The following is a 27,292-nucleotide window of genomic DNA, read 5'->3' as shown; positions in this document are numbered from 1 at the left end:
CTAGAAATGGATATTTGAGTGGGTCCCTATGCCTAGTGGACAAATGTTGACCAAAGGCCTGGCGTCACAGCTAATTATTTATATTATATTGTACAAATAATTCAAGTCCTTGCTTTGTTTTGAATACTGCTTCCTCTCAATGGATGCAATATCGAAACAGAGTACACTCTGTTTAGAGTTACCCCCTCACATCGACTCATCTAATCTGTATCTTACCGTTCTTCCAATTGTGCTTTCTGGTGACTGATCTCCCCGATAGTGTTTGTCTACTGGACATCGCTGCTTTCTTGTAAGCTGAGATTTCGGTGAGTCTGGGTACTCATTGGGTGGGTGGTGGCCCACCTGTGCTACGCCTGGATTTGTGCCCTGTGAGGCTCGCATTCCTTGGCCCAGGAGTTGGAGAAAGTCACTGGCCAGCAGATGGGGGTTTCCTGTAATTCCATCTGTACTTTGTTCTCCTACCCTGTGCTTCAAGTGCTACTTCCTGCAACTCACTCACTCGCTAATGTATCCGCACAGGTGCTTGCCATGGTAGTAGTGGGTGATTTAGGTTGATGTAGGATGCTGAATTGAAGCTATACATTGGGATCATCTGCCTTCCCTTCTTGGCCACCTCAAGGACAGAAGAAAAACATATTTTACAAAGCTTGCATTATAACATCCATTAATGTACAGTTTTACGTGGCATGATGTTGCAGTGTGTTACACTGACATGAACCAACTTCTGCTTATGTGGGTGTGAATGTAAAAGGCAATAAGGGATGAAAGCAATGGGTGCTAGCCAGAGGCTGTTGACCTCCCACACTCTCTCTGAGCTTCACGCCCATCATCTCCATGGCTCTCTGCAGATAAGAAATCAAGGCTCACGGCAGTGGTAATCCCCACTTCTGTCTGCATTCACTGCCTCTGGTTATGCGCAGCTTATTCCTGCAAGCAGGAATAAAACCAAACACGTTGGAAAGAGGAATGTGCAAGATGTGTGCCACTCAAGTTGCCAGGACAATAGCCACTTTCAATGGGTGTGCGTGTGAACATTAAGAAACCTGTGCTGAAGTTGTGCTTGGTACATGTTACATTGAATGGGTAACACAGTTAGCATTTTTATATGACAGCACTGTCAGTGCAAATATAAGTAAGCCTGTGCATTTCAGGAATGAGTAGTTGGCAAAGTGCACTGCATTCCATTTCATAGTACACAAGTTTTGTAATAAAGACAACTAAAGGTTGCCTTTACCATGGTATGCACTCGGTTATCTCCATCCACACTGCTTTGGCTGTGTCCTTTACTGAGGGTTGTCTATCTTCCGGGTGGGACCATCCTTCACTGCAGGACCTTTTGCAACAAAGCCTCCAACACCTGATTTGCTAAATGGAGCCTCCAGACATTTTTGAGACCCAGCAGAAAGGCAGATTTTAGGGTAGCCAGTAGCCCTTTAAGAGCAGATGGGTCTGAAAATTCCATCCTGACCTCTGACCAGCCAGCCATGCGCTTAGCACTCGGAATGCAATTAAAATATCTAAATTAGCTAACATTGCATTATCAGGCACTGTCAGCTGTTTCCTCACATGCTAATGTACTGCTGCAGTCTTGGGACTACAATGTCCCATAAGTGCATACGTGTGAGCCTACAAAACTCAGAAAAGCTGCAGTTTAAATCATGATAAGTTCACATTCCACTAAAATCTGACTAATTAATGTTTTGAAGTATTGTAAGTGGGTGTATCTGCAAAGACTTACCTATGGTTGGTAATATTTCAAGTGATACAGTATTGTCTTTACAAAATCTAAGAACTGTACTGCCCTCTCATGGTACACAGGTCTTGTTGCTCATTGAATGCAAAGACAGATAGATGATAACTAAATTATCAATTAAAATGGAATTGAATTATTCGCTTATATTTTCAGGAAAAACGTATGCATTTTGTATTTAGCCCATTCAGAACAGCAATAGCATTCAACTGACAAAATTATAACATTGCTGTTTTCCGTTTGTCAAAAAGTACTAAAATTCTATGATTTTGTTCTTGTGTAATTCTATTAAGTGCAGTCACAAAATATTATCAGGTATCATTTTGTGTAATTTGCATTAACAAAAGGTTATCTAATATCCTTGCTTGTAACTGCTTAAAGGGCAAAAGTAACACCAATGGAGTTCTTCCACTGTCTCTGAATATTTTTAAAAACTTTGTTTTTAAATGATCTTTCTTTACAGGGCTCCTATATTAAACTGGTATGAGAATATGCCTTGCACTAGCTTGTGAAGTGGACATACTGGGCACTGGTGAGCAGACTTGGGGAGGGCGTTCAGCACACCCACTGCACAGAATGGTGATCTCTGCCTACCAGCTCTGAGCTGTGTGTTTTACCTTAATACAAGTGTCTCCAAGAGCATTGGGTAGTAATTGGGAGAAACTTTTTAAAAAAAAATGAAACTGTGAAACAGATCAGTTTCTAGGAGACCAGGAGACCTATCCTGTGAATTGGATATGCCAAAAGGGATTTCCGCTGTCAGACATCGCCTGGTGCAGCTGCAACAGAAGCTGGTGAAGGAAATGGATGTTAATAGGACACCACTGAGTACTCCTGTGAACAAAGATTATTGGAAACCAACAGCTTAAAAGTATCATCAGCAGTGAAGTACTTTAGAGCTTCCTCTTGCTGAGTTAACAAATGCATCTGTAAGGTGATGATGCGCCATGCGGTGGTCCAGTACTTAGTGGTGCAGTCAGGCATCTGCAGTGTACACTTAACAGTGATTTTTAAAGGAATCTGTGCTGGGAGAGGAGAGTGCCTTTAGTTCAGAGGAATTGGAATTAACTGGACTTGGACAGAATTGGGGAAAAAGAAAAAGGAGTCAAATGTTAGAATGGGTTTACTGAAAGTCATTTGTCTTTCTGATCTTTCAGCATTGGGTAGAAGGATTAAGAGCCATTATTCACAACTTCAAAGCTAACAATGTCTGCCCCATGACGTGTCTCAATAAACAGTTAAGTTACACCTATATCATTTACTTATTTAAATTGTATTAACTACTGATGTAATTGTCTTATGTTATGTTTGCTTTAGTCATCATGCACTCTAAAACTGCTTGTAAACATTTTATTTAATATGTCAAGTCGCACATCACATTCATTTGCAGTGAAACTGCATTATTTAAAAAGTAGCTCAAAAATGTAGAACGATAAAACTGAGGAATTTATTTTGAGAGTAGTCCCTTGAAATTAGCTACTTCTAATGTTAAATTTGTATTCATATAAAATTGTTTTAATGACTGCATTAAAATAGCAGACATTGGAATGCAATGCGAAAGGATTAAATATTTGTGCACTAATATTTTAAGAGCCTGTTCTCAAGGCCTTTGTCACATGTGGACATTAACACTATGCTGCAACTGGAGGTCATTTTCTGATGTGAACTAAAGAGGGTTTCTGCTGCCCGCACCTACTCAGAAAATGACTACTCTTTCTTTTAGTTCCTTTAAGGAACATTAAACATGCAGGGAAGATGATGGGCAACTGGGAATATTGGGTAAAGGATGTTAAGCCTTTAATGGTACTGAAGACCTGTGATGAGTCTACCATGTATCTTGGGCACGGAGCACTCAATGTTAGTGGCGATTACTGAGCACCTGAGGATGAATTTGAGCATTTATTATCCACCTTTTCAATAAGTGCTTACTGCTCCTTTTCTGATTCCTTACATACTTTGTGTGAGTGTTCACTAGCCTCAACCTTGCAGTGTTCCGTTTTCAGACCATCCCCTACCCCCAACCCCAAACCAAGCATTCTCATATCTACCCTGCTTGAAGTGCACTCAGGTGGCATACTGCACCCTCACCCCCTTTTTTCTGCTACCCCATTCTGTCAAACCCTAGACCTTATTAGTCCCAGACCCCAATCCCTACTCCCCAATGTACCCAGAGCTCTTCCCCCGAGTATTCCTTGGGGCTAGCTCTGCTGGGTGCTGAGCACTTGAATGATGAGCAGGAGGGCCGAACACAGCAGGACCCTGGAGAGTATTTTAGGAACCTGACAGACGAGTGCTGGAAATGGATGTCGACACCAGAATGTTGGTGTTGCAGGAACTGGAGAACCAGCAACAGAGCAAGTGAAGCAGCTCTCCTGGGATTTGGAGAAAATTTTAGATACTTGCACATCCTTCTTGATTAAAGTTCTTTCATATTCAATTCATTTTAATTATATTGATGTCAAGACTTCCTTTTCTTGCAAAAGTCCAACGTTTCCCTGCATTTTTTTTTGTCTCTTCCGGAATTCTGTTGGCGCTCGTCAGTTATAAATAGCAATTTTGTTCAAGTTATACTTAGCTGCAAATGGCCACAGTACCACAGAGAGGTTTTCTCTCAAGCCCATCTTTCTGATCAACATGTTTGGGTCTGCTATCGTAGCCACTTGTGTGGCTTCAAGTTAAGCTTACTGTTTCCTTCCTGTTCTCTCGTCTATATTTAATAAAGAATAATGTGGATTTTTTTCTTTCAGCTGGATGAGGTTATCATTTCTGACTAATGTAAATGGAAAAATTCCAGTAAGGAGGTAAGAAAGTTTAATAAATGCACATTGGTACTCTTTCTTCGGAACAAAAATCAGTGCATTTTTGGAAGTGAAAACTGGGCAAATGCTCATCCAAGTATACAAAGATGACAGAAGTGAACTTAAGTGGGGGGAAAACGAAGTGCTTGTGTTAAATAGATGATCTGGAGCATGCTCCCTTGCAAATTTAACTCGTTTTCAATAAAGGAAACTGTATTACTTCTTCAATGCTAACATCTAATTCTAAACATACTTCGACTGTTTATAGGTCAGAAAGACCTTAGAATACACCTGGGGTATATTTCCACAGAGGTTTTCCTAATCAGCCACTTCAATTTTTGAGGAATCCCCTGGGAACTCTAGAAACGCTATTTATGTTGTTTGCTGAGGCTTCAGAAAGCTACGGTGGGTAAACTGGAGCACTGCTGCAGAAATCTGTCCCACCCTTTACAGCCCTGTATTGTATATACATGTATATAAGTAATACAGTTCCATGTTAGGACTGCAATGCTCATACCAGATTGAGATGAGCTCAAGCCCAATTACATACGAACATACGAATTAGGAGCAGGAGTGGGCTACTCGGCCCCTCGAGCCTGCTCTGCCATTCAATAAGATCACGGCTGATCTGATTGTAGCCTCAACTCCACATTCCCGCCTAGCCACAATAACCTTTCACCCCCTTGCTTATCAAGAATCGATCTACCTCTGCCTTAAAAATATTCAAAGACTCTGCTTCCAGCGCCTTTTGAGGAGACTCACGACCCTCTGAGAGACAAAATTTCTCCTCATCTGTCTTAAATGAGCGACTCCTTATTTTTAAACAATTGCTCCTAGTTCTAGATTCTCCTGCAAGAGGAAACCTCCTTTCCACATCCACCCTGTCAAGACTCCTCAGAATCTTATGTGTTTTAATCAAGTCGCCTCTCACTCTTCTAAACTCCAGCGGATACAAGCCTAGCCTGTCCACCCTTTCCACATAAGACAAACCCGCCCATCCTAGGTATTCATCTAGTAAACCTTCTCTGAACTGCTTCCAACGCATTTACATCCTTCCTTAAATAAGGAGACCAATATTGTACACAGTACTCCAGATGTGGTCTTACCAATACCCTGTTTAGCTGAAGCATAACTTCCCTGCTTTTGTATTCAATTCCCCTTGCAATAAGTGATAACATTCTATTAGCTTTTCTAATTACTTGCTGAGCCTGCATACTAACCTTTTGTGATTCATGCACCCAGATCCCTCTGCATCTCAGAGCTCTGCAATCTCTCTCTATTTAGATAATATGCTTTTTTATTCTTCCTGCCAAAATGGATAATTTCACATTTTCCCACATTGTACTCCATTTGCCAGATCCGTCCGAAATAGGCCAATTTAACCATCTTTTACTAACTTTTAACAGAAACGGGTAGAAATACCTATTCAGTTTTCTGCTGGGTGAGTTTTATAGGCTTTTGTTATCCTTACTGGCAGAAGCCTGGCTAATCAAGACATTCCTGTTTTAACATCATTCAGTGCAAAACTTACCATATCTTTCATTGAAAGTTGATCAATATGGCCTGAACAAATGACAGCAGATTTTCCATCAAGAGAAAAAAGTTCTCACCCATTTCACTGCACTTTTATTGGGATGGGGTAGAAAAATGCAAGTCTTGCAATAAAAGGGAAAAACTGACAACTTTAGCCTATGTCTCTTTCTCACTCGTTCTAGCAGTCTTATCTGCCGATGTTGCCGTTTAAACAGCAGCTGAAAACTTTCCCCACTCAAGTAAATTGTGACTTTTGGTTCGGATTCCACCATTTATTGTGCTGAGCTAATGGATGACATACTATTTCAATTTTTATAAAATAATACTTATAGCAGGATATAATACAATTTCAGTGATAATTTTAAAACAAATTATAATTAATTTACAATTGTTACATAAACAATCACATTAAAAAAAAGAAGAAATATTAGTTGCTATCATACTGTAATCATTATCAGATGATACCCTGATAGGTACGTAATCGGATTGGCAGACACTTCCGTAGAACTGGCCTGGAAGTGGGCTTTTTACTTTGCTAATTGTTAGATAAACTTTGCAACTGTTTCCCTACTAATTGCAAGCTTGTGAGTGAGGGGCTCCAGGTATACCACCCAGCAGCCATTTTATGGAGCAAGTTATGGAGTATGAAACCATATTGGCACTCCCATTATGGATCAAATCTACACATAGCATAATTTACAAAGGCACACTGTGCAACCAAATATGGCTATAAATGTGTGTGTTTCGGAGATTCCTTGTCATTCCTGGGGAGTCATGTATGGGTGGTGATAGTCCTAAATCTTTCCTTTAGTTAATCTCAGTGGGGGTAATTTTAACTCTGGATATCAGTCGATTCACAGTCTTGCCCAATCAGCTTGAAATCAAATTTGGGAGCGATGTATAATGGGTAGCTGATTTGACAATCGACCATTTCATACTAGTGCCAAAGTCAATGGTTACCCCAATGATTTCAGCTCTGACCTGGAGAGTAAAAAAGCAATTCTCAATATGGCTACGGTTGCAGAAAGCTGCATTAGTTTGTCATTGAGTAATAATTTAATGTTGCACTCTTGCTGGACAAGAAAGAGTGTAGCCCTCCTACATATTGCCCAACCTATTCTAGGATACTTTAATTACCAATATTTAGAACTGCAGAGGTTCCTCATTATTTTGTTTTTTTGAAACATCTTTTAGTATATAAAAAAAAATTCAAACAAATGTAAGAAATACAATATGGACGATAACAGAACAGGCAAAATTGCTCTTAATGTTTTTTGTGAACAAATTACTCCTGAAATTTCTAAATTCTTTATAAAATCTTTTATTTTCTTATTTTCAGCATTACCAGAACCTTTGCCTCAGGCAAAACAGAAAAGGTGATATTTCAGGTACTGAAGGAACTGGGTCTTCCCAGTGGCAAGGTAAGACTTAGAATTGCTCATTCTTTATTTTAATATCTTTTGACTTTCAACTTTAGCTGACTATTTTCTCTTAATAACTTCACTCAGATGGTCATTGGATAAACTTTCACTCCATAACTGAACTTAATAAAAGGACATTATCCAGAATTATTTTTTTTTTCATTTCATGCAGCTCAAAATTGTGTTAGTTCACTTCAGAAATTGAAAGCATGTTCTGTGTAAGTTCAAAAATGAAAATGCGTGCTCCAAATGTGGAATAGCACAAACAATTAGTTGATGATTTAGTAAAGCTGTGGCATTATCTCGCAGATATTTAGGCAATCACACTGCTGGTTCTCATGGCTTTTTCAAGGGCGCCCTGATGAAAGGGTGGTTAAAATGCTAAACAGAAATTGCTTTTGCAAAAGATGAAAGACAAAATGATTCGTTAGTTCATTAACTTGTCAGAAAATAACTTTTGCCCATTATGTTGGAAATCCCTTTGATCTCCTGTCTGTGAAGTGGGGTTGTTGAGAGCAGTAATACAAGCACCAAAAAGGCAGCCTAGACTTTGCAATGAAGCTGCTGCTCAAGCAGTCAGGCAGCAAAGGCCTTAGAATGACACAAGACTGCAGAGAAAGCCATGTTCTGCCCTGGACTGTGGAATAGAACAAAGAGGTACGCATCTCTTTCAGTAAGGCAAGACAGCCCATTGAAGTGGGGTGGTGTAGCATTTTTGTTATTTTATGTGCTCATGCAATTTATCAATTTGTACTAAGTAAATGTGAACATAGCTATTGTTCTGTGCATGCACGTTACTGCAGAATAAAGCATCTAAATGATTCAAACCAAGTCTTGCCTCATCTTGCATTGTCTCTCTTTGGAGAGAGATTGAGGAAATACACATACAAAAGGCATGGATGCTCCATAGTTTCGCCCCCAGGCCCTATTGTTGTACATCGGAGCAAGAGTGGGCCATTTAACTGGTGGAGCCTATTCTGCCATTCAGTGAGATCTTGGGTGATCTGCGACCAACGCAACATACTCAACTTTGCCCCATATCCCTTAATACATTTGGGTTAACAAAAAATTATCAATCTTAGATTACAAGTTAAAAATTAATCTCCTGATAGGGAAAGACTGTTCCCATTGAAGGATCAAGAACAGGTGGGCACAGATTTAAGGTAATTGGCAAAAGAAGCAATGGCGACATGAGGAAAAACCTTTTCATTGAGCGAGTGGTTAGAATCCGGAATGCACTGCCTGAGAGTGTGGTGGAGGCAGATTCAATCGAGGAATTCAAAAGGGAATTGGATTGTTATCTGAAAAGGAAGAATGTGCAGGGTTACAGGGAGAAGGCGAGGGAGTGGTACTAGGTAAATTACTCTTTTGGAGACACGATGGGCCGAATGGCCTTCTGCTGTGCTGTAATAATTCCGTGATAATTTTTAGACAATGCCCCCTAGTCTAGACGCCCCAACCAGTGGAAATAGTTTTTCTCTAGCCTCTCTACCTGTTCCTCTTAATATCTTGAAAACGTCAATCAAATCACCCTTCTAAATTTCAGGGAGTACAACCCTAGTTTGTGTAATCTCTTCTTATAATTTAACGCTTAGAGCCCAGGTATCATTTTGGTAAATTTATGCTGCACTCCCTCCGAGGCCAACATATACCTTCCTAAGGTGTGATGCCTAGAACTCCTCACAGTAACTCCAGGTGTGGTTTAACCATAGCTTTGTATAGATGTAGCATTGTAACTTCTCCTCCCTTGTATTCTAGTCCTCGAGATATAAAGGTAGTTTTCTGTACCAGTCCATGACATTTTAATGGTAAATGTATCTGGACTCCCAAGTCTCTTTGGACCTTCACTCTTTTTCTAACTTTTCACCATTTTAGAAAGTACTCTGTTCTGTCCTTTCCAGATCCAAAGTGAATGACCTCACATTTGCTTACACTGAAATCCATGTGTACAGTTTTGTCCATTTAGTTAATCTATCAATATCTCATTGTAATTTTAGGCTTCCATTCTACAGTGCTTACAGTGCAGCCTATCTTTCTGTTGTTGGCAAACATTGACTTCTATCCCATCATTTAAGTCATGAATTAATGTTGTGAATAAATGAAACTCCAACACAGATCCTTAAGGGATTCTATTAGTCACATCCTGCCAATTAGAGTATCTGCCCATTATCCCTACCCTCTGTCTTCTGCTGCTCAGCCAGTTTCCTAACCAGGTCAAGAATTTTCCTTCAAGCCCATGAGCTTCTATTTTAGCTAACAGTCTCTTATGAGGCCACTGCCTTCTGGAAGTCCATATAAATAATATCCATAGTCATTCCCTTATCCACTAATTTAGTCATCTCTTCAAAAATAATTCTCATCAGGCATGACCTTCCCCTTACAAATTCATGCTGTCTCTGCCTGATCAGCTGAAAAATTTCAAGGTGTTCGGTCACACTATCCTTAATTATAGATACTAGTAATTTCCTGACATCTCCAGTTAGGCTAACTGGCCTGTAGTTCCCTGGTTTCTCTCTCTCTCACCTTGGCTAAATAGCGGAGTAACATACACAATTTTCTAATCTAAAAGAACGGTTCCTGAATTTAGAGTTATAGTTAGGGCGTCTATTATTTATACTACCTTTTCCACCTGAGCCCAAGTAGAGCTAGGACAGTGTCTGCCAACTCCCATAATTGTAAGAATCTCAAACCATTTACAGGAACAGCAGATACCATTGAGCATGCTGTATTTCTCTATGACTCAATGCAAAGGTCTTTATGGCAGACTATTGGTGACTCCCATTGCCTCATCACTTCCTATTTCTGTAAACACCTCCACTGTTTAAAAAAAGCTCCTTGATCCCACCATTGTCTGCTGCACCTTCAAATGCTGAATCCCCATGCTCTGGAATTCCCTTCCTAGCCCCTGCTGCGCCTCCAACTTCTTTTTCTCTTTCAGACCATTTCACTAACCATGCTTTTGGTCACCCTTCCAATTATTGCCTTCTTTGGCTCAGTACCCATTTTTTTTCTTTCTGCCTTTGAGAAGGAGAGACGGTGGCATAGCGATAATGTCACTGAACTAATAATCAGGAGACCCAGACCAATGCCCTGTGGGCACAGGTTCAAATCCCACCATGACAGCTAGTGGAATTTGAAGTCAACTAATTAATTCAATTAATTAATAAAAATCTGGAATTGAAAGCTAGTCTCAGTGATGGTGTCATGAAACTATCATTGATTGTCGGATAAACCGGTCTGGTTCACTAATGTTCTTCAGGGAAGGAAATCTGCCATCCTTACCTGGTCAGGCCTACAAGTGATTGCAGACCCAAAGCAATTTGGTTGACTCTGAACTACCCTCTGAAATGGCCTAGCAAGCCACTCAATTCAAGGGCGTTTAGGGAAAGGCTGGTCTTGCCATGACACCCACATCCCATGAAAGAATAAAATTAAATGTTTCCCTACATTATTGGCACTATATAAACACTAATTCTGACCATAGGCAACATCTGATGGAAAAATATGTTAGTGTAAGGGATAATTTTGAACTTGGATGATATTCAATGTTAGTATTAACAAGCATTATTGAAGTGGACATTTGGCTTAGTGATGACATTGTCTCCTCTGAATCAAAAAGGTGAAGCATTCAAACCGTGCTCCAGACAGCCCCAGTGAATGAAGACTAGAATATGGCCTCTATTTTGGGCTGGCATCTAGGAGAGTGCTTGTGTCCTTGTGGCATGGCCGAAGTAACTCAGTGGTAGGATTCCCACCTCTACGTCAGAAGTCCCTGAAGCGGTGAATAGAATGCTGGCTCAATGCTGGGTTGATATCCAACAAGGGGTACTCGTTTCCAGTGGGTGGTAATAGAGTGCCCATCGTAAAGGGTGTGTGGGGTTCTCTAGTTTTGGTTCCAGCCCACCAAGGATAAGGTTCTCCAAGGATTAAAACTGAAGAAACCAACAGGAAACCACCTCAGTTACTATTCCTCAGTAAATGGCTTCTTTAGAACAAATAACAGCACAGGAACAGGCCATTTGGCCCTCCAAGCCTGCACCGATCTTGATGCCTGCCAAAACTAAAACCTTCTGCACTTCTGGGGTCCGTATCCCTCTATTCCCATCCTGTTCATGTATTTGTCAAGATGCCTCTTAAACGTCTCTATGGTACCTGCTTCCATCACCTCCCCCGGCACCAAGTTCCAGGCACTCACCACCCTCTGTATAAAGAACTTGCCTCGCACATCCCCTCTAAACTTTGCCCCTCTCACCTTAAATCTATGTCCCCTAGTAACTGACTCTTCCACCCTGGGAAAAAGCTTCTGACTATCCGCTCTGTCCATTCCGCTTATAACTTTGTAAACCTCTATCATGTCGCCCCTCCACCACCGTCGTTCCAGTGAAAACAATCTGAGTTTATCCAACCTCTCCTCATAGCTAATGCCCTCCAGACCAGGCAACATCCTGGTAAACCTCTTCTGTACCCTCCCCAAAGCCTCCACGTCCTTCTGGTAGTGTGGCGACCAGAATTGCATGCAATATTCTAAGTGTGGCCGAACTAAAGTTCTGTACAGCTGCAGCATGACTTGCCTATTTTTATACTCTATACCCCGACCGATGAAGGCAAGCATGCCGTATGCCTTCTTGACTACCATATCCACCTGCGTTGCCACTTTCAGTGACCTGTGGACCTGTACGCCCAGATCTCTCTGCCTGTCAATACTCCTAAGGGTTCTGCCATTTACTGTATATTTCCCACCTGCATTAGACCTTCCAAAATGCATTACCTCACATTTGTCCGAATTAAACTCCATCTGCCATTTCTCCGCCCAAGTCTCCAACTGATCTATATCCTGCTGTATCCTCTGACAATCCTCATCACTGTCCGCATCTCCACCAACCTTTGTGTCGTCCGCAAACTTACTAATCAGACCAGCTACATTTTCCTCCAAATCATTTATATATACTACAAACAGCAAAGGTCCCAGCACTGATCCCTGCGGAACACCACTAGTCACATCCCTCCATTCGGAAAAGCACCCTTCCACTGCTACCCTCTGTCTTCGATGACCGAGCCAGTTCTGTATCCATCTTGCCAGCTCACCTCTGATCCCATGTGACTTCACCTTTTTCATCTGTCTGCCATGAGGGACCTTGTCAAAGGCTTTACTGAAGTCCATATAGATAACATCCACTGCCCTTCCTTCATCAATCATCTTTGTCACTTCCTCAAAAAACCCAATCAAATTAGTGAGACACAACCTCCCCTTCACAAAACCATGCTGCCTCTCGCTAATAAGTCCATTTGTTTCCAAATGGGAGTAAATCCTGTCCCGAAGAATCCTCTCTAATAATTTCCCTACTACTGACGGAAGGCTCGCCGGCCTATAATTTCCTGGATTATCCTTGCTACCCTTCTTAAACAAAGGAACAACATTGGCTATTCTCCACTCCTCTGGGACCTCACCTGTAGCCAATGAAGATGCAAAGATTTCTGCCAAGGCCCCAGCAATTTCTTCCCTTGCCTCCCTCTGTATTCTGGGGTAGATCCCATCAGGCCCTGGGGACTTACCTACCTTAATGCTTTGCAAGACACCCAACACCACCTCCTTTTTGATAATGAGATGACTGAGACTATCTAACACTCCCTTCCCTAGGCTCATCATCCACCAAATCCTTCTCCTTGGTGAATACTGATGCAAAGTACTCATTTAGTACCTCGCCCATTTCCTCTGGCTCCACACATAGATTCCTTTCTCTGTCCTTGAGTGGGCCAACCCTTTCCCTGGTTGCCCTCTTGCTCTTTATATACGTATAAAAAGCCTTGGGATTTTCTTTAATCCTGTTTGCCAATGACTTCTCATAACCCCTTTTAGCCCTCCTGACTCCTTGCTTAAGTTCCTTCCTACTGTCTTTATATTCCTCAAATGCTTCATCTGTTCCTAGCCTTCCAGCCCTTACGAATGCTTCCTTTTTCTTTTTGACGAGGCTCACAGTATCCCGTGTTATCCAAGGTTCCCGAAACTTGCCAAACTTATCCTTCTTCCTCACAGGAACATGCTGGTCCTGGATTCTAATCAGCTGACGTTTGAAAGACTCCCACATGTCAGATGTTGATTTACCCTCAAACAGCCACCCCCAATCTAAATTCTTCAGTTCCTGCCTAATATTGTTATAATTAGCCTTCCCCTAATTTAGCACCTTCACCCGAGGACTACTCTTATCCTTATCCACAAGTACCTTAAAAAATCTATGTACTGTTTCAAGAAGCCCTTCTGGATGCTCCTCCTGCCCCATCCAAGCCCCTCACACTAAGTGAGTCCCAGTCAATATAGGGGAAGTTAAAATCACCCAGCACCACAACCCTGTTACCTTTACATCTTTCCAAAATCTGTCTACATATCTGCTCCTCTACCTCCCGCTGGCTGTTGGGAGACCTGTAGTAAACCCCCAACATCGTGACTGCACCCTTCCTATTCCTGAGCTCCACCCATATTGCCTCGCTGCATGACCCCTCCGAGGTGTCCTCCCACAGTGCAGCTGTGATATTCTCCTTAACCAGTAATGCAACTCCCCCACCCCTTTTACATCCCGCTCTATCCCGCCTGAAGCTTCTAAATCCCGGAACATTTAGCTGCCAATCCTGTCCTTCCCTCAACCAAGTCTCTAATAGCAACAACATCATAGTTCCAAGTACTAATCCAAGCTCAAAGTTCATCTGCCTTACCTGTTATACTTCTTGCATTGAAACAAATGCACTTCAGACCCACCAGTCACTCTGTTCTCCGCAACATCTCCCTGCCTGCTCTTCCTCTTAGTCTTACTGGCCTTATTTACTAGTTCCCCTTCATTTATTTCACATGCTGTCCTACTGCTCTGGTTCCCACCCCCCTGCCACACTAATTTAAACCCTCCCGAGTGACGCTAGCAAACCTTGCAGCCAGGGTATTTGTGCCCCTCCAGTTTAGATGCAACCTGTCCTTCTTGTACAGGTCCCATCTGTCCCTGAAGAGAGCCCAATTGTCCAGATATCTGAAACCCTCCCTTCTACACAAGCTGTTCAGCCACGTGTTTAGCTGCATTATCTTCCTATTTCTAGCCTCACTGGCATGTGGCACAGGGAGTAATCCCGAGATTACAACCCTAGAGGTCCTGTTTTTTAACTTACTACCTAACTCCCTAAACTTCCCCTGCAGGACCTCATCACTCTTCCTGCCTATGTCGTTGGTACCGATGTGTACCATAACCTCTGGCTGTTCACCCTCCCCCTTCAGAATGCCCCCTGTCCATTCAGAGACATCCTTGACCCTGGCACCAGGGAGGCAACATACCATCCTGGAGTCTCTTTCACGTCCACAGAAGCGCCTATCTGTCCCCTGACTATAGAGTCCCCTATAACTATTGCTCTTCTGCGCTTTGTCCCTCCCTGCTGAACAACAGTGTTAGCCGTGGTGCCACTGCTCTGGCTGCTGCTGTTTTCCCCTGATAGGCCATCCCCCCCCCCCCCCCAACAGTATCCAAAACGGTATACCTGTTGGAGAGGGGGATAGCCACAGGGGATTCCTGCACTGACTGCCTGCCCCTTCTAGCGGTCACCCATCTATTTGCCTGCACCTTGGGTGTAACCACTTCTCTAAAACTCCTGTCTATGACACTTTCTGCCACCTGCATGCTCCTAAGTGCATCCAGTTGCCGCTCCAACCGATCCATGCGGTCTGTGAGGAGCTGCAACTGGGTACACTTCCTGCAGATGTAGTCGTCTGGAACGCTGGAAGCGTCACGGACTTCCCACATCTCACAGGTGAAGCACTTCACCCCTCTAACTGTCATTTCTAGCACTAATTAGTTAATTAATATAAAATAAATAAATACTTATTAAATCCTTACTAGATTGTTATAATTAACTATAAGGTCCCTCGTGCTAGATTTCTACTATAAATATTAAATGCTAACTAAATACAGCAATCTCCTCCCTCTGGTTTAGTTACTCTACTTATTAATTCGTTAATTAGGGTTTTAATCAATTTTTACCAATGTTTTCTTTTCAAATTCAGTACAAATTCCCTACCAGCCAATCAGGTCACAGCTTTCCTGTGACGTCACTTTTCAGTTTTTTTTTACCAGAGATAAGTTTTTTTTTATACTTACCGGTCTGGAACTCCGCCCTCGGAGTCTTTTCCATGAATGTAGCCGTGAATGTTTACTCAACAAGCCAGGGGAGTTTGAGAGCAGGAACCCTCAGACCATCCCAATTCTACATGCTGTATAAATGTGATACATAAACCAAAATGTAACTGGGTGTTAACTTTTAGCAGTTTTACTTTGAGCTTACTTGTGTCTTCTTCATTTGCTGTTTGGTGCACGGCCAGGCTGAATATGAGAACATGAGGTGCCTGTGAGGTCTTTTTGTTCGGATGTTCATAGAAGTTCGTAACAAGTTCGATCACCTTATTTTTTGAATCAATGCCATTAAGATTTACTTTGTGCTTCTTGTTCTCCAGATATTTAGGGCCAGTCATGGTGAGTTCCCTTGCTTACAGCTGGTGAGAGCAAGTGCACATCTGCCTAGACTATTTTTAAAACTGCTGGCAACTCACAAATGTAATTTTGGTCAGTTTGTTTTATATCTGAAATAAAATCATTATTCCACATACACAAGTTAACAACTATCTATCACGTATTGGACATCAAGAGCAGAGCTGTGGTTGCTGCTAATCTGAAATAAAAATAGAAATTGTTAGAAGGATGCACCAAATCATAAATCATTCAGCATCTGAAAAAGGTATGTAGGTTATTGTTGTGGGTGGGAACATTCAGCAGGTATCAAATGCTATTCCAAGCCATATTCATTTTGCAAAGTAAGCTGTTTATTCCCTTAACTGTAAGACTGATCCACGCGTTGTGTTTTAAGTAGGCTATGATACGGCAGTCATCGTATTACTGGCATGAAAAAAATTAAGCTGTCAGTGTTGCACTGGTTTTACATTAAAACATGTCATGCATAATCTTATAGATCTTCCAATTAAATATTAATGGCATTCTCTTATCTCTTACAGAATGATGAGATTGAGCCTGCAATTTTCACCTTTGATAAATTTTATGCACTAACCCAAAAAATTTGTCCTCGCACTGACATTGAGGAGCTGTTCAAGAAACTGTAAGTTTTGAAGTATTAGGAATTGGTAGTGTAACTATTTGTTAATTGAAACTGAAGGCAGGTCACGAATACAAAAGCTAGAGAGCACACCTGTACAAAAGGCATCATTGGCACAAAATAGTTTCTAATGTTTACGTGGTATATGTTATATCTGAAACCTCTTTTAACTAAATAAGGAATGGTGCACTGCACTGTTTGCCCATTTATTTTCTTCATTGTAACAGTTCTACTTATAATAAAGTAGTGGTTTAATTGAGACCTTTTGTAAAAAGGATCTGAATATTCTTTTATAACCAGTGTAGCATAGAAAGCACCTGGAATCATTTTGCATCTGCTGGACTAACAGCCTTTGAAGTCTAACCTGCTGGTTTAAATAAAACATTAACTTATAATTAGTAAAAATTTGAAAAATCTTGGGGTATATTTTTCTCCGGGTGCTATTGGTACTAAAAAGGTAAATGTGACTAAGATGAGTGAAAGTGGTAATGAGCCTTTCTCTTGTCATTGGTCTCTACGCACAGTCTGAAATGTGTATAAAGGGAATTGCAAAATGCTAATTAAAATGCTTTTTTTGTAACTGGAAAGACCTTATTAAAGGCTTGTTTTAAGAAACATGAGGTGTTCATGATAGAGAAAGCTAGAAAAGATAAACAGTTCATCCTAAACATATATACAGAGCCGGGGTTTATCATATGAAAGAAGCATCCTTCAATGCTGAGAAACCATCAGCTCCTGATTTCGAAGTGATAGAGAATTCCTTCCTCAAGAAATTTCCACTGTCAGTCTGTTGTCCTCATCTGACCTTACTTCCACTGTCAGCCCTCCGCACTGGGCCCGGCTTCCACTGTCAGCCCTCCGCACTGGGCCCGGCTTCCACTGTCAGCCCTCCGCACTGGGCCCAGCTTCCACTGTCGGCCCGGCTTCCGCTGTCAGCCCTCCGCACTGGGCCCGGCTTCCGCTGTCAGCCCTCCGCACTGGGCCCGGCTTCCGCTGTCAGCCCTCCGCACTGGGCCCGGCTTCCGCTGTCAGCCCTCCGCACTGGGCCCGGCTTCCGCTGTCAGCCCTCCGCACTGGGCCCGGCTTCCGCTGTCAGCCCTCCGCACTGGGCCCGGCTTCCGCTGTCAGCCCTCCGCACGGGGCCCGGCTTCCACTGTCGGCCCGGCTTCCACTGTCGGCCCTCCGCACTGTCGGCCCGGCTTCCACTGTCGGCCCTCCGCACTGGGCCCATTTCTGATGTTAGCCTTCATAACCGAACCTGACTTCTGGTGGCAGCTTATACGCTAAAAAATAATGAACTCACAGCTGAAAAGTCCATCACTCTTAATGTGAAGAAACTGGCCATACACAGAGGTTTTAAGTTATAAGCATCAATATTATTTAGAATTTAATACAATTCTCAAAACAACTTATAATGGACCTTTAATGCAATAAAACATCCCAAGGCACTTCACAGGGGCATTATAAAACCAAGTATGACGCTGAGCCACAAAAGGAGATATTAGGTCAGATGACCAAAAGCTTGGTCAAAGAGGTAGGCTTTAAGGAGTGTCTTAAAGGAGGAAAGTAAGGCAGAGAGGTTTAGGGAGGGAATTTCAGAGTTTGAGGCCCAGGCAACTGAAGGTGCAGCCACCAGTGGTGGAGCAATTAAAATCAGGAATGTACAAGAGGCCAGAATTAGAGCAGCAAAAACTTAATCAAACATTTAATGAATGAACTTGTGGCTGACTTGTTAGCAATATCTCCTTCCTTAGAGTCTGAGAGTTTAATTTTATTTCATTTAAATGTGAAAATTGCTTCCATTCCCAACTTCATCCCCCATATACTTTAAATCACAGTCTATTGAGCAGAACTTTAATTATTGCATTCTAACAATCATCTTACTGGTCTCTCAGTTTCCCCTGGCTTCGGAGTCTAGAACTGGGGGCTGTATTTTCAGGATAAGACTATTTAGGACTGAGATGAGAAGACATTTCGTCACTTGGAGAGTTAATCTTTGGAATTCTCTATCCCAGAAGACTCTGAGTTCTGAGTTGATTTTATTCAAGGGTGAGATCGATTGATTTTTGGACTCTAAGGGAATCAAGGATTTGGAGATCAGGCGGGAAAGTGGAACTGAGGTAGAAGTTCAACCACGATATTATTGACAGGCAGAGCAGGCTCAAGGGACTGTGTAGCCTACTCCTGCTCCTATTGTTATCTCCGAATATGTTTTCAGACAAAGCCTTGCATGGATCCTTGAATCTACAAAGTAATTCCTTTGCCATAATGCCTCCTTTTTTCTGGAGAATTAAAATCCTTAACACTCTTTAGTTATTTATCTGTCTTGCACTTGTCTTCATTTCCATGTGTCACGTGCATAAGACCACAATATTGGGGCTTTTTGATTAGCTTCCAATTTCCATTTTCAACCAGTGATTACCTTCATTTTGACAGTTGATGCAACTTTGGATAGCTGTAAATTCATTCAACTGAGTATGAGCTGCCATGGAAAGTTGAGTCAGACCAGGAAGGTTGGCATTGGGAGGTAGATTGGGTGAAAAGGGCTGCAATTAGGTTGAATTGCCTAGTCACAAGATCCTTGGGTTATTTCCTACTCTGCAACTGGATTAAAGACATTCTTTGTCATTTTCCTAGTCCATTTGTTAATTTCAGTTGTTGAGAAATGTAATAGCATTAGTTCAGCTAAGTCGTAATAGGCTAGCTTTTTGTGATTATCGCTGAAAAGAGAAAGACTTGCATTTATATAATGCTTTTCATGACCATCTGACATCACAAAGCACTTTACAGCCAGTGAAGTACCTTTAAAGTGTAGTCACTGTTGTAATGTAAGAAATGCAACGGCCAATTTGCTCACAGCAAGCTTCCACAAACAGCAATGAGATAATGACCAGATAATATTTTTGGGTTGTTGATTGAGGGGTAAATATTGGCCAAGACACCACAGATATCTCCCCTGCCCTTCTTCGAAATGGTGCCATGGGATCTTTTACATCCTCTTGAGAGGGCAGATGTGGCTTCTGTTTAATGTTTCATCCGAAAGATGGCGCCTCTGACAGTGCAGCACACCTGCAGTCCTGCACTGGCATGTCAGCCTTGATTTTTGTGCTCAGGTCCTGGAGTGGTACTTGAACCCACAAACTTCTGACTCAATAGCAGGAATGTTACCCACTGAGCCATGGTTGACACTGTAGGATTTGTGTTTCTCGGAATCGAAGCAAAATGTCAACAGCAATTTTGATTAGTAATGGTAAAATGTTGAAATGACCATGTACGAAAACGTCCTTTCCAGAAGAGGAAAATATACCCCTTATTCCAAGCTGAAAAGATTTGCTTGTGATAAGACATCTCTGCAAGTTGGAGCGCATAAAATGAAATGAATTAAATTGCTGATAATTGTTTTAATTTTGGAAAATAACATGTTGAATGTTTGCAATTTCTTTATTTAACATTTTTGACGATTGCAGTAACCACCAGGACTAACTGAACTAAGAAAATATTTTGTAATGATTTTCAAGGTATACTGCAGTTAGAGAAACGTTCAGTGATTCTGTCAATCTCTGTAGCATTAGACATTTCAAGGCAAACATTTTGAAACTGCAAAGAAATTTTGGTACTCAAAGGGTTATGTTTTGAAAATCATTAATTATGCAGAAATATGCAAACAACTTACATTTTTACTGAATTCCTTTTCAGCAATGGAGAAAAATCTGATTACTTAACTGTAGACCAATTAGTCAGCTTTCTGAATGAAGTAAGCTTCTTTCATTCATTAACTGCGTCATGTATCTGTTTGTAGTCGCTTGTTTTACTCCTGCCTTCCCAGTGCATGCAATGCATGGATTGTGCCACTGATTTTCCTGCCTTTTTAAAAATCTGTGATGTAAAAATGATCGCATCCAGGTGCACAAAATGAAACCCCACTTCACATATATTATTGAATTTGCTTTTGCTGTAGAGGTACTGCATGCTGCTTTTATACATGTTTAGTGGAGCGAGTTGGACATTACTATATATGTTAGATATGTGTGACTTTTTTTATATGCTGATAGCCTTTCGTTGATTCTTTTGTAAATAACCATTTTGTTTTTATAAGCTAGATGTTCTCTATTTAAATATATATTGTTGCGACCCGGTGAGAAAGGTGTCTCGGGGTCCTTCTCAGCCTTCACCTGATCTTACCGTAACAGGGTTTTATTTTTGAACACACTGTTTTTAGCCTCCCCTTGGTGAATCCTTGTTCACCGCTTTCCAATTATCAGGCAAAGAAACCAGCACAAACAGGTTTTCTTAGGTTTAAAGAAGAAAGATTGAAATTTATTAAACTTAAACCCAAATTCAGTTAATGTTTACGGATACACGACACGTCCATGCTAGCATGCATACGCGATACACATATGCAAATAGAGACAGAAAAATAAAGTGGAAAAGTTTGAGACAATATCTGAAGAGTTTTTGATAGGGTTCTTCAAGCTCACTGTAGAGTCCTTGATTGTAGGTAGTTCTTACTTTTCGTTGAGGCCCAGTATTCTTCTTGAACCTTGTTCACTATAGGAGACTTTTCTGTCTTGGGGTTCATGTGTCTTCAGTGGATTCAGAGGCTTGTGAGAAAGAGATGGGAGCAGACAGGAGAGAAACTTTCTCAGTCCAGGAGCAAACGGACACTCTGAGTTCAAACTGTTTGTACAATTCAGAAAAACCCAAGTTACCGAGCAGGTTAGTCATGTGACTTACTGGTCTAACCATGTCTTGGATTGTATCACCTTAGCAATCTCTGGAATGCACCTCTTACACACAATGCCTGGTGATCAAGGTCCATTGTGGATTGAATATGTTAGGGAATGGTCCTTTGTCCTTCCAAGCACCGTCTGTTAACCTGCAGATAACTTTTCCAGCCATGGCTGATCTGTTTAACAAGTCTTTCCATCACTCCAGTAACAGTTTAAAATCAATGTTCATGGCAAAATTAATGTGCCTCATTCTTGGCAGGTAGGGGCCTAGCATGACAATATATTTTATGATCTTAATTCTACAGCCCTGATACTATGGTCTGGGATATTCGCAAACAGCTGTTGAATGCATTCGTGTACATATCTTTTATCTGCTACTTTTCCTGCGGCATTGTACATTTCTTGTATTTATTTATTGTACATATTTATCATTTTATCACCTCTACTAAAGTAACAGAGAAAAAATATTTTCAAGGAACGTGCCAAATGTTTGTACATCACTGTCCCACTTAATAACTTCAGGGGCTATAGATCTTAGACATCATTGAAAGTTAAAATACATGATCGAAATTATTTTTTTTTAACCTCTGTGTATTTCAGTCGATAAAATCTGTAGCACTTCACAGAATTTACCTACTACTGTATTGTGTACTATATTTTGGTCAAGTGCACAGTATAGGGGTCATTTACATTTTGCCATATTCGGCTAACATCTTTGAACAAGGCCGATTGATGTTTTTGTATAATTTATGGGAGATTATTCTGACCTCCCTTGACCTTGTGTCCTAAATGTTACATAGCAACAGCATCCCGGATATTGGCATAATAGGTAAAATGAATCAATTAGTGATTCTAATTACCATGTGCTTTCTAATGTGATTTTCTTTCAGGTTAGGACTATATGTCCTGTGTGCCTCATTTAAGTGCATTATATCTGTGGGAATTGCAGCAGGTCTTTAGTTGAGTGATAGTGGGGGTGGGGGGTGGTGTGGAGGGGTTCAATTTCCTTCAAAGTTATAGATCTGCCCTGTTTCTGTTCTCTGCCTATGTAGTTAAATCAAAAGCATGAATGACTAAAATTAGGATGCACTAGGGTCATAGGAAGACCAAACTAGGATCTTTGAAGGTGTCAACAGATTTTGCTTCAAGTATTGACCTACCTTGTTTTGTACTAAATACCCCTCATGCTACAAACTGTCTGAGTACAATTGAGAGAGAGATCGCAAAAAAAAGTTTTAGGAATGTGTGGGAGTCAAATGAGCCAAAATAAATAAATGGATTTGCATAGATTTACATAGAATATGCAACACAGAGATAGGCAATTTGGCCTTACTGGTCCACTCGAGCCTCCTCCTGTCCTTCCTCATCTAACTCTGTCAGCATATCCCTCTATTACCTTCTCCCTTGTGCTCATCTAGCTTCCCCTTAAATGCATCTATGATATTCACCTCGGCCACCTCCTGTGGTAGTGAGTTCTCCACACTCTTAGAGTAAAGAAGTTTCTTCTGAATTTCCTACTGGATTTCTTGGTGACTATCTTATATTGACGTCCTCTAGTTTTACTCTTCACCACAAGTGGAAACATCCATCTCTGTCTATTCTGCCAAAACCTTTCAAAATTTTAAAGATCTCTATTAGGTCACTCCTCAGCCTTCTCTTAAGAGAAAATAGATCCCGCATGTGCATCCTTTTCAGATAGGTATAACTTCACAATTCTGCTATCATCCTTGTAAATCTTTTTTGCACCTTCTTCAGCATCTCTATATCCCTTATATAATATGGGCACCAGAACTATGCACAATGCTCCAAGTGTGGTCCAATCAAGGTTCAATACAAGTTTAGCATAACTTCTCAAATTTTCAATTCTGACCCTCTGGAAATAAGCTCTAGTGCCTTTATTAACCTCTGCCGCAACCATGAGTGATTTGTGTATTTGTATTCCCAGATCCCTTTGCTCCTCTACTGCATTTAGATTATTATTTTCCAAGAAATATGCAAGCTCCTTATTTTTCTTACAAAAATGTAATGCCTCACACTTATCTGTGTTAAAATTTCTTTTGCAATGATATGCCCATTCTGCAAATTTATTCATGTCTTGTAAATTGTTGCAGTCCTTTTCAGTTTTAACTATCCCTCCCAGTTTGGTGTCATCTCAAATTTAGAAATTGTGTTTTTGATTCCAAACTCCAAATCATTAATATAAATTATGAACAACAGTGGCCACTGCACTGATCCTTGTGAGACCCCACTTCCTACCTTGTGCCACTTGAATAGCTACCCTTTACACTTCGCTTTCTGTGTTTCAGCCAGCTACCTATACTTTCTATTAATTGTCCCCTGATTCAGCATGCTCTCACCATATTCATTAGTCTATTATGTGATACCTTATTGAAGGACTTTTGGAAATCTAGATATATTACATGTATTGCATCATCCTTGTCTACTCTTGTTTCCTCTTCAAAGAATTCAGTGAGGTTCGTCACACAAGACTTTCTCTTTTGAAATCCGTGTTGATTATTCATTATTATATTTTTGGTTTCTACATGTTTTTCTATTTTCTCCTGAAATTAGTATTCTATTTTTCCTACTGCCAATGTTCAGCTGACTGATCTATATAGTCCCCTGGGCATGTTCCATCTCCCTCTCTAAATATAGATATCATGTTTGCTATCTGCCAGTCCTCGGGCACTGCATGATTTTTCTAACATTATTAAATATGGTAATAGTGCCTCTCCAGCTCTTCCCCAGATTCTTCAAAAATGCATGGAAGCAATCTTTCCGAACCAGAGGTTTTATCCTCTTTGATTTTGATTAGTTTATCTAATATTTCTCCTTTTTTAAATTTTAAATGCAGTTATAGCATTTCTAATCTCATCTTCCAATGTCATGTTCACCTGATCTGTCTCCCTGTTAAACGCTAAAGCAAACTAATGATTTATTATTCCTGCCATTTCGCTCTGCATGACTGTGACTTTATACTGACCCGATTCCCATCCTGACATTCCTTTTTATTATTTACGTCCCTGAAGAATATTTTACTGTTTTGTTTTATTTTCCTAGATAATTTAATTTCGTAGTTCCTCTTTGCCTTCCAAGTATTTTTTTTTAACTTCTCGCCGAGTCTCTTCGTATTCTCCCTTGTCATGCTATGCTCTGCTGACTGTGTACTTAGTGCATGGACCAGCTTTGTGTCAAAAGTCATGTAATAGCTTAAAAAAGGAACAATAAATAACGAGAGATGGAATTGGTAATGACATTAAATGAATTTTAAAGTAATTGTAAAAGAAATATAAAACCACTTGGGAATTAATTATGTTGAATGCTGTTATGAATGCTGGACTTTGCAACAAGGTTATGTTTTAAAAATTTGAGATGGAATCTGAGAAGTCAAGTGACTTCACATCCACTCTGCTTAAGGACACGACAGAAATCTTGGTTACCAAGGCAAGGGAGAATGTAGATCAAAGACATTTTTTGAAAAACAGAGACTGCAGAGATTGTATATAAAATATACAAACTGGGTGGTTTTATTTTAATAAAAAAAAGTGAACAGATGAAACTCTCCGCCGAACAAAGGCGGTGGAGGGGTGCCACCACCCGGTAAACGGGACCTGGAACAAGCAGAGATCAGCAGCCGCCAACCTCTCAATCCGGTGCCGGGGAGGAGGGTGGGTGGGGGTGGGGGTGGTAAGGAAGTCCCAGACTTCCAGATCAGTGATACTGAAGATGCATATGTACCAGGCAGCTGTTAACACCTGGGAGCAATGGAAGGCTCAGGTGGCTCAGCTGAAACCAGACTTCTGGACTTCGCATGTTGGAAAAGGACAATAAACTATTGACTTTTGAGTCCAGATCAATTTAGCAGATTTTCTGAAGGTAGACAGGCTGTAAGTGCAGAAGGTGGCAGCCTTATTCTCAGACACCCAGGTCGCAAGTGCTTGGAGAAGTGAGTGAAAAGGACATGGACTCTGAGAAAGGTCTGGGAGATGCAACCCATTGCAACTGGGAAGGGTTTGGGACTTTTAGCCGCAAAGATTTTGCCATCAAAGAGGACTGTGTCAAATATAAGTGTGGCGTGAGGTTTTCAAATATTGTAATAAATAAAGAAAGTACCTTTCTACGTAATTTGGGGTATCAGCTAGTTACCAAGTACTATTTAGTTAATGGGGATTTATTTTAGTTTCGTTGCAAGAACAAAAGTCTTAAAATGTGAAATCTTGTCGTGCAATTCTTTAAATTGATCTGGGGGTTCATGTTTCGTATTTTTAACGTTAACTGCTTCACTGAGGTTGTAACAATGTAAATACCTAAAAAAAAAAAAGTAGTATTGGATATGAAAGCCACAATTCAACATGGTGGCTCCTCATCAGAGCCCTTTCCTATCCTGAGTGGTGTGAAACAGGGCTGTGTTCTCGCACCCACACTTTTTGGGATTTTCTTCTCCCTGCTGCTTTCACATGCGTTCAAGTCCTCTGAAGAAGGAATTTTCCTCCACACAAGATCAGGGGGCAGGTTGTCCAACCTTGCCCGTCTAAGAGCGAAGTCCAAAGTACGGAAAGTCCTCATCAGGGAACTCCTGTTTGCTGACGATGCTGCTTTAACATCTCACACTGAAGAGTGCCTGCAGAGTCTCATCGACAGGTTTGCGGCTGCCTGCAATGAATTTGGCCTAAACATCAGCCTCAAGAAAACTAACATCATGGGGCAGGACGTCAGAAATGCTCCATCCATCAATATTGGCGACCACGCTCTGGAAGTGGTTCAGGCGTTCACCTACCTAGGCTCAACTATCACCAGTAACCTGTCTCTCGATGCAGAACTCAACAAGCGCATGGGAAAGGCTTCCACTGCTATGTCCAGACTGGCCAAGAGAGTGTGGGAAAATGGCGCACTGACACGGAACACAAAAGTCCGAGTGTATCAGGCCTGTGTCCTCAGTACCTTGCTCTACGGCAGCGAGGCCTGGACAACGTATGCCAGCCAAGAGCGACGTCTCAATTCATTCCATCTTCGCTGCCTCCGGAGAATACTTGGCATCAGGTGGCAGGACCGTATCTCCAACACAGAAGTCCTCGAAGCGGCCAACATCCCCAGCTTGTACACACTACTGAGTCAGTGGTGCTTGAGATGGCTTGGCCATGTGAGCCGCATGGAAGATGGCAGGATCCCCAAAGACACATTGTACAGCGAGCTCGCCACTGGTATCAGACCCACCGGCCGTCCATGTCTCCGCTATAAAGACGTCTGCAAACGCGACATGAAATCCTGTGACATTGATCACAAGTCATGGGAGTCAGTTGCCAGCGTTCGTCAGAGCTGGCGGGCAGCCATAAAGACAGGGCTAAAATGTGGCGAGTCAAAGAGACTTAGTAGTTGGCAGGAAAAAAGACAGAGGCGCAAGGGGAGAGCCAACTGTGCAACAGCCCCGTCAAACAAATTTCTCTGCAGCACCTGTGGAAGAGCCTGTCACTGTAGAATTGGCCTTTATAGCCACTCCAGGCGCTGCTTCACAAACCACTGACCACCTCCAGGCGCGTATCCATTGTTTCTCGAGATAAGGAGGCCCAAAAGAAAAAGAATTTTGCCAATTTGAAAAGTTTATATTGGTCTGGATTTTTGCAGGGGTTTTTGATGGTGAACTGTCAGGGTTTACTCTCATTACCCCTCTGAATCCTCAGGATTGCATGGGCAGATTAACGTGGAAATCCCGATGTTGCGGTCTGTTATTCACTGCTCCACCACAGACTGCTTGGTGGGACTCTCACGCCCTGGAGCCAGCAATCAGCAAAATCAGAACTTCCCCTTTTCTGCTGTCACATTGCTGTTAAAAACTATATAAAAAGTTACACCTTGTTCAATCAGATGATCTGAGTAATAGCTATTGATAAACAAGAGAACTGGCCATGAAAAATATCTTTTGTTCGT

The 27,292-nt window shown here is 41.4% G+C and overlaps 1 protein-coding gene across 9 annotated transcripts in view; it reads left to right on the top strand.

The window, feature by feature from the left end:
- plcb4a (phospholipase C, beta 4a) overlaps positions 1 to 27,292 on the top strand; it is a 466,151-nt gene that overhangs the window by 268,854 nt on the left and 170,005 nt on the right. For all 9 annotated transcript variants that reach the window (XM_068044348.1, XM_068044344.1, XM_068044346.1 and 6 more), the window contains 5 exons: positions 2,908 to 2,987; positions 4,498 to 4,551; positions 7,421 to 7,502; positions 16,540 to 16,640; positions 20,334 to 20,391. In XM_068044348.1, coding sequence (XP_067900449.1) covers positions 2,908 to 2,987; positions 4,498 to 4,551; positions 7,421 to 7,502; positions 16,540 to 16,640; positions 20,334 to 20,391 — 375 coding nt within the window. The remainder of the gene's footprint in view (positions 1 to 2,907; positions 2,988 to 4,497; positions 4,552 to 7,420; positions 7,503 to 16,539; positions 16,641 to 20,333; positions 20,392 to 27,292) is intronic.

Source organism: Heterodontus francisci, chromosome 13 (assembly GCF_036365525.1).
Source record: "Heterodontus francisci isolate sHetFra1 chromosome 13, sHetFra1.hap1, whole genome shotgun sequence".
Taxonomy (NCBI): Eukaryota; Metazoa; Chordata; class Chondrichthyes; order Heterodontiformes; family Heterodontidae; genus Heterodontus; species Heterodontus francisci.
The sequence above is the reverse complement of the archived record's forward strand: the minus strand, read 5'-3'. Positions and strand labels throughout refer to the sequence as shown.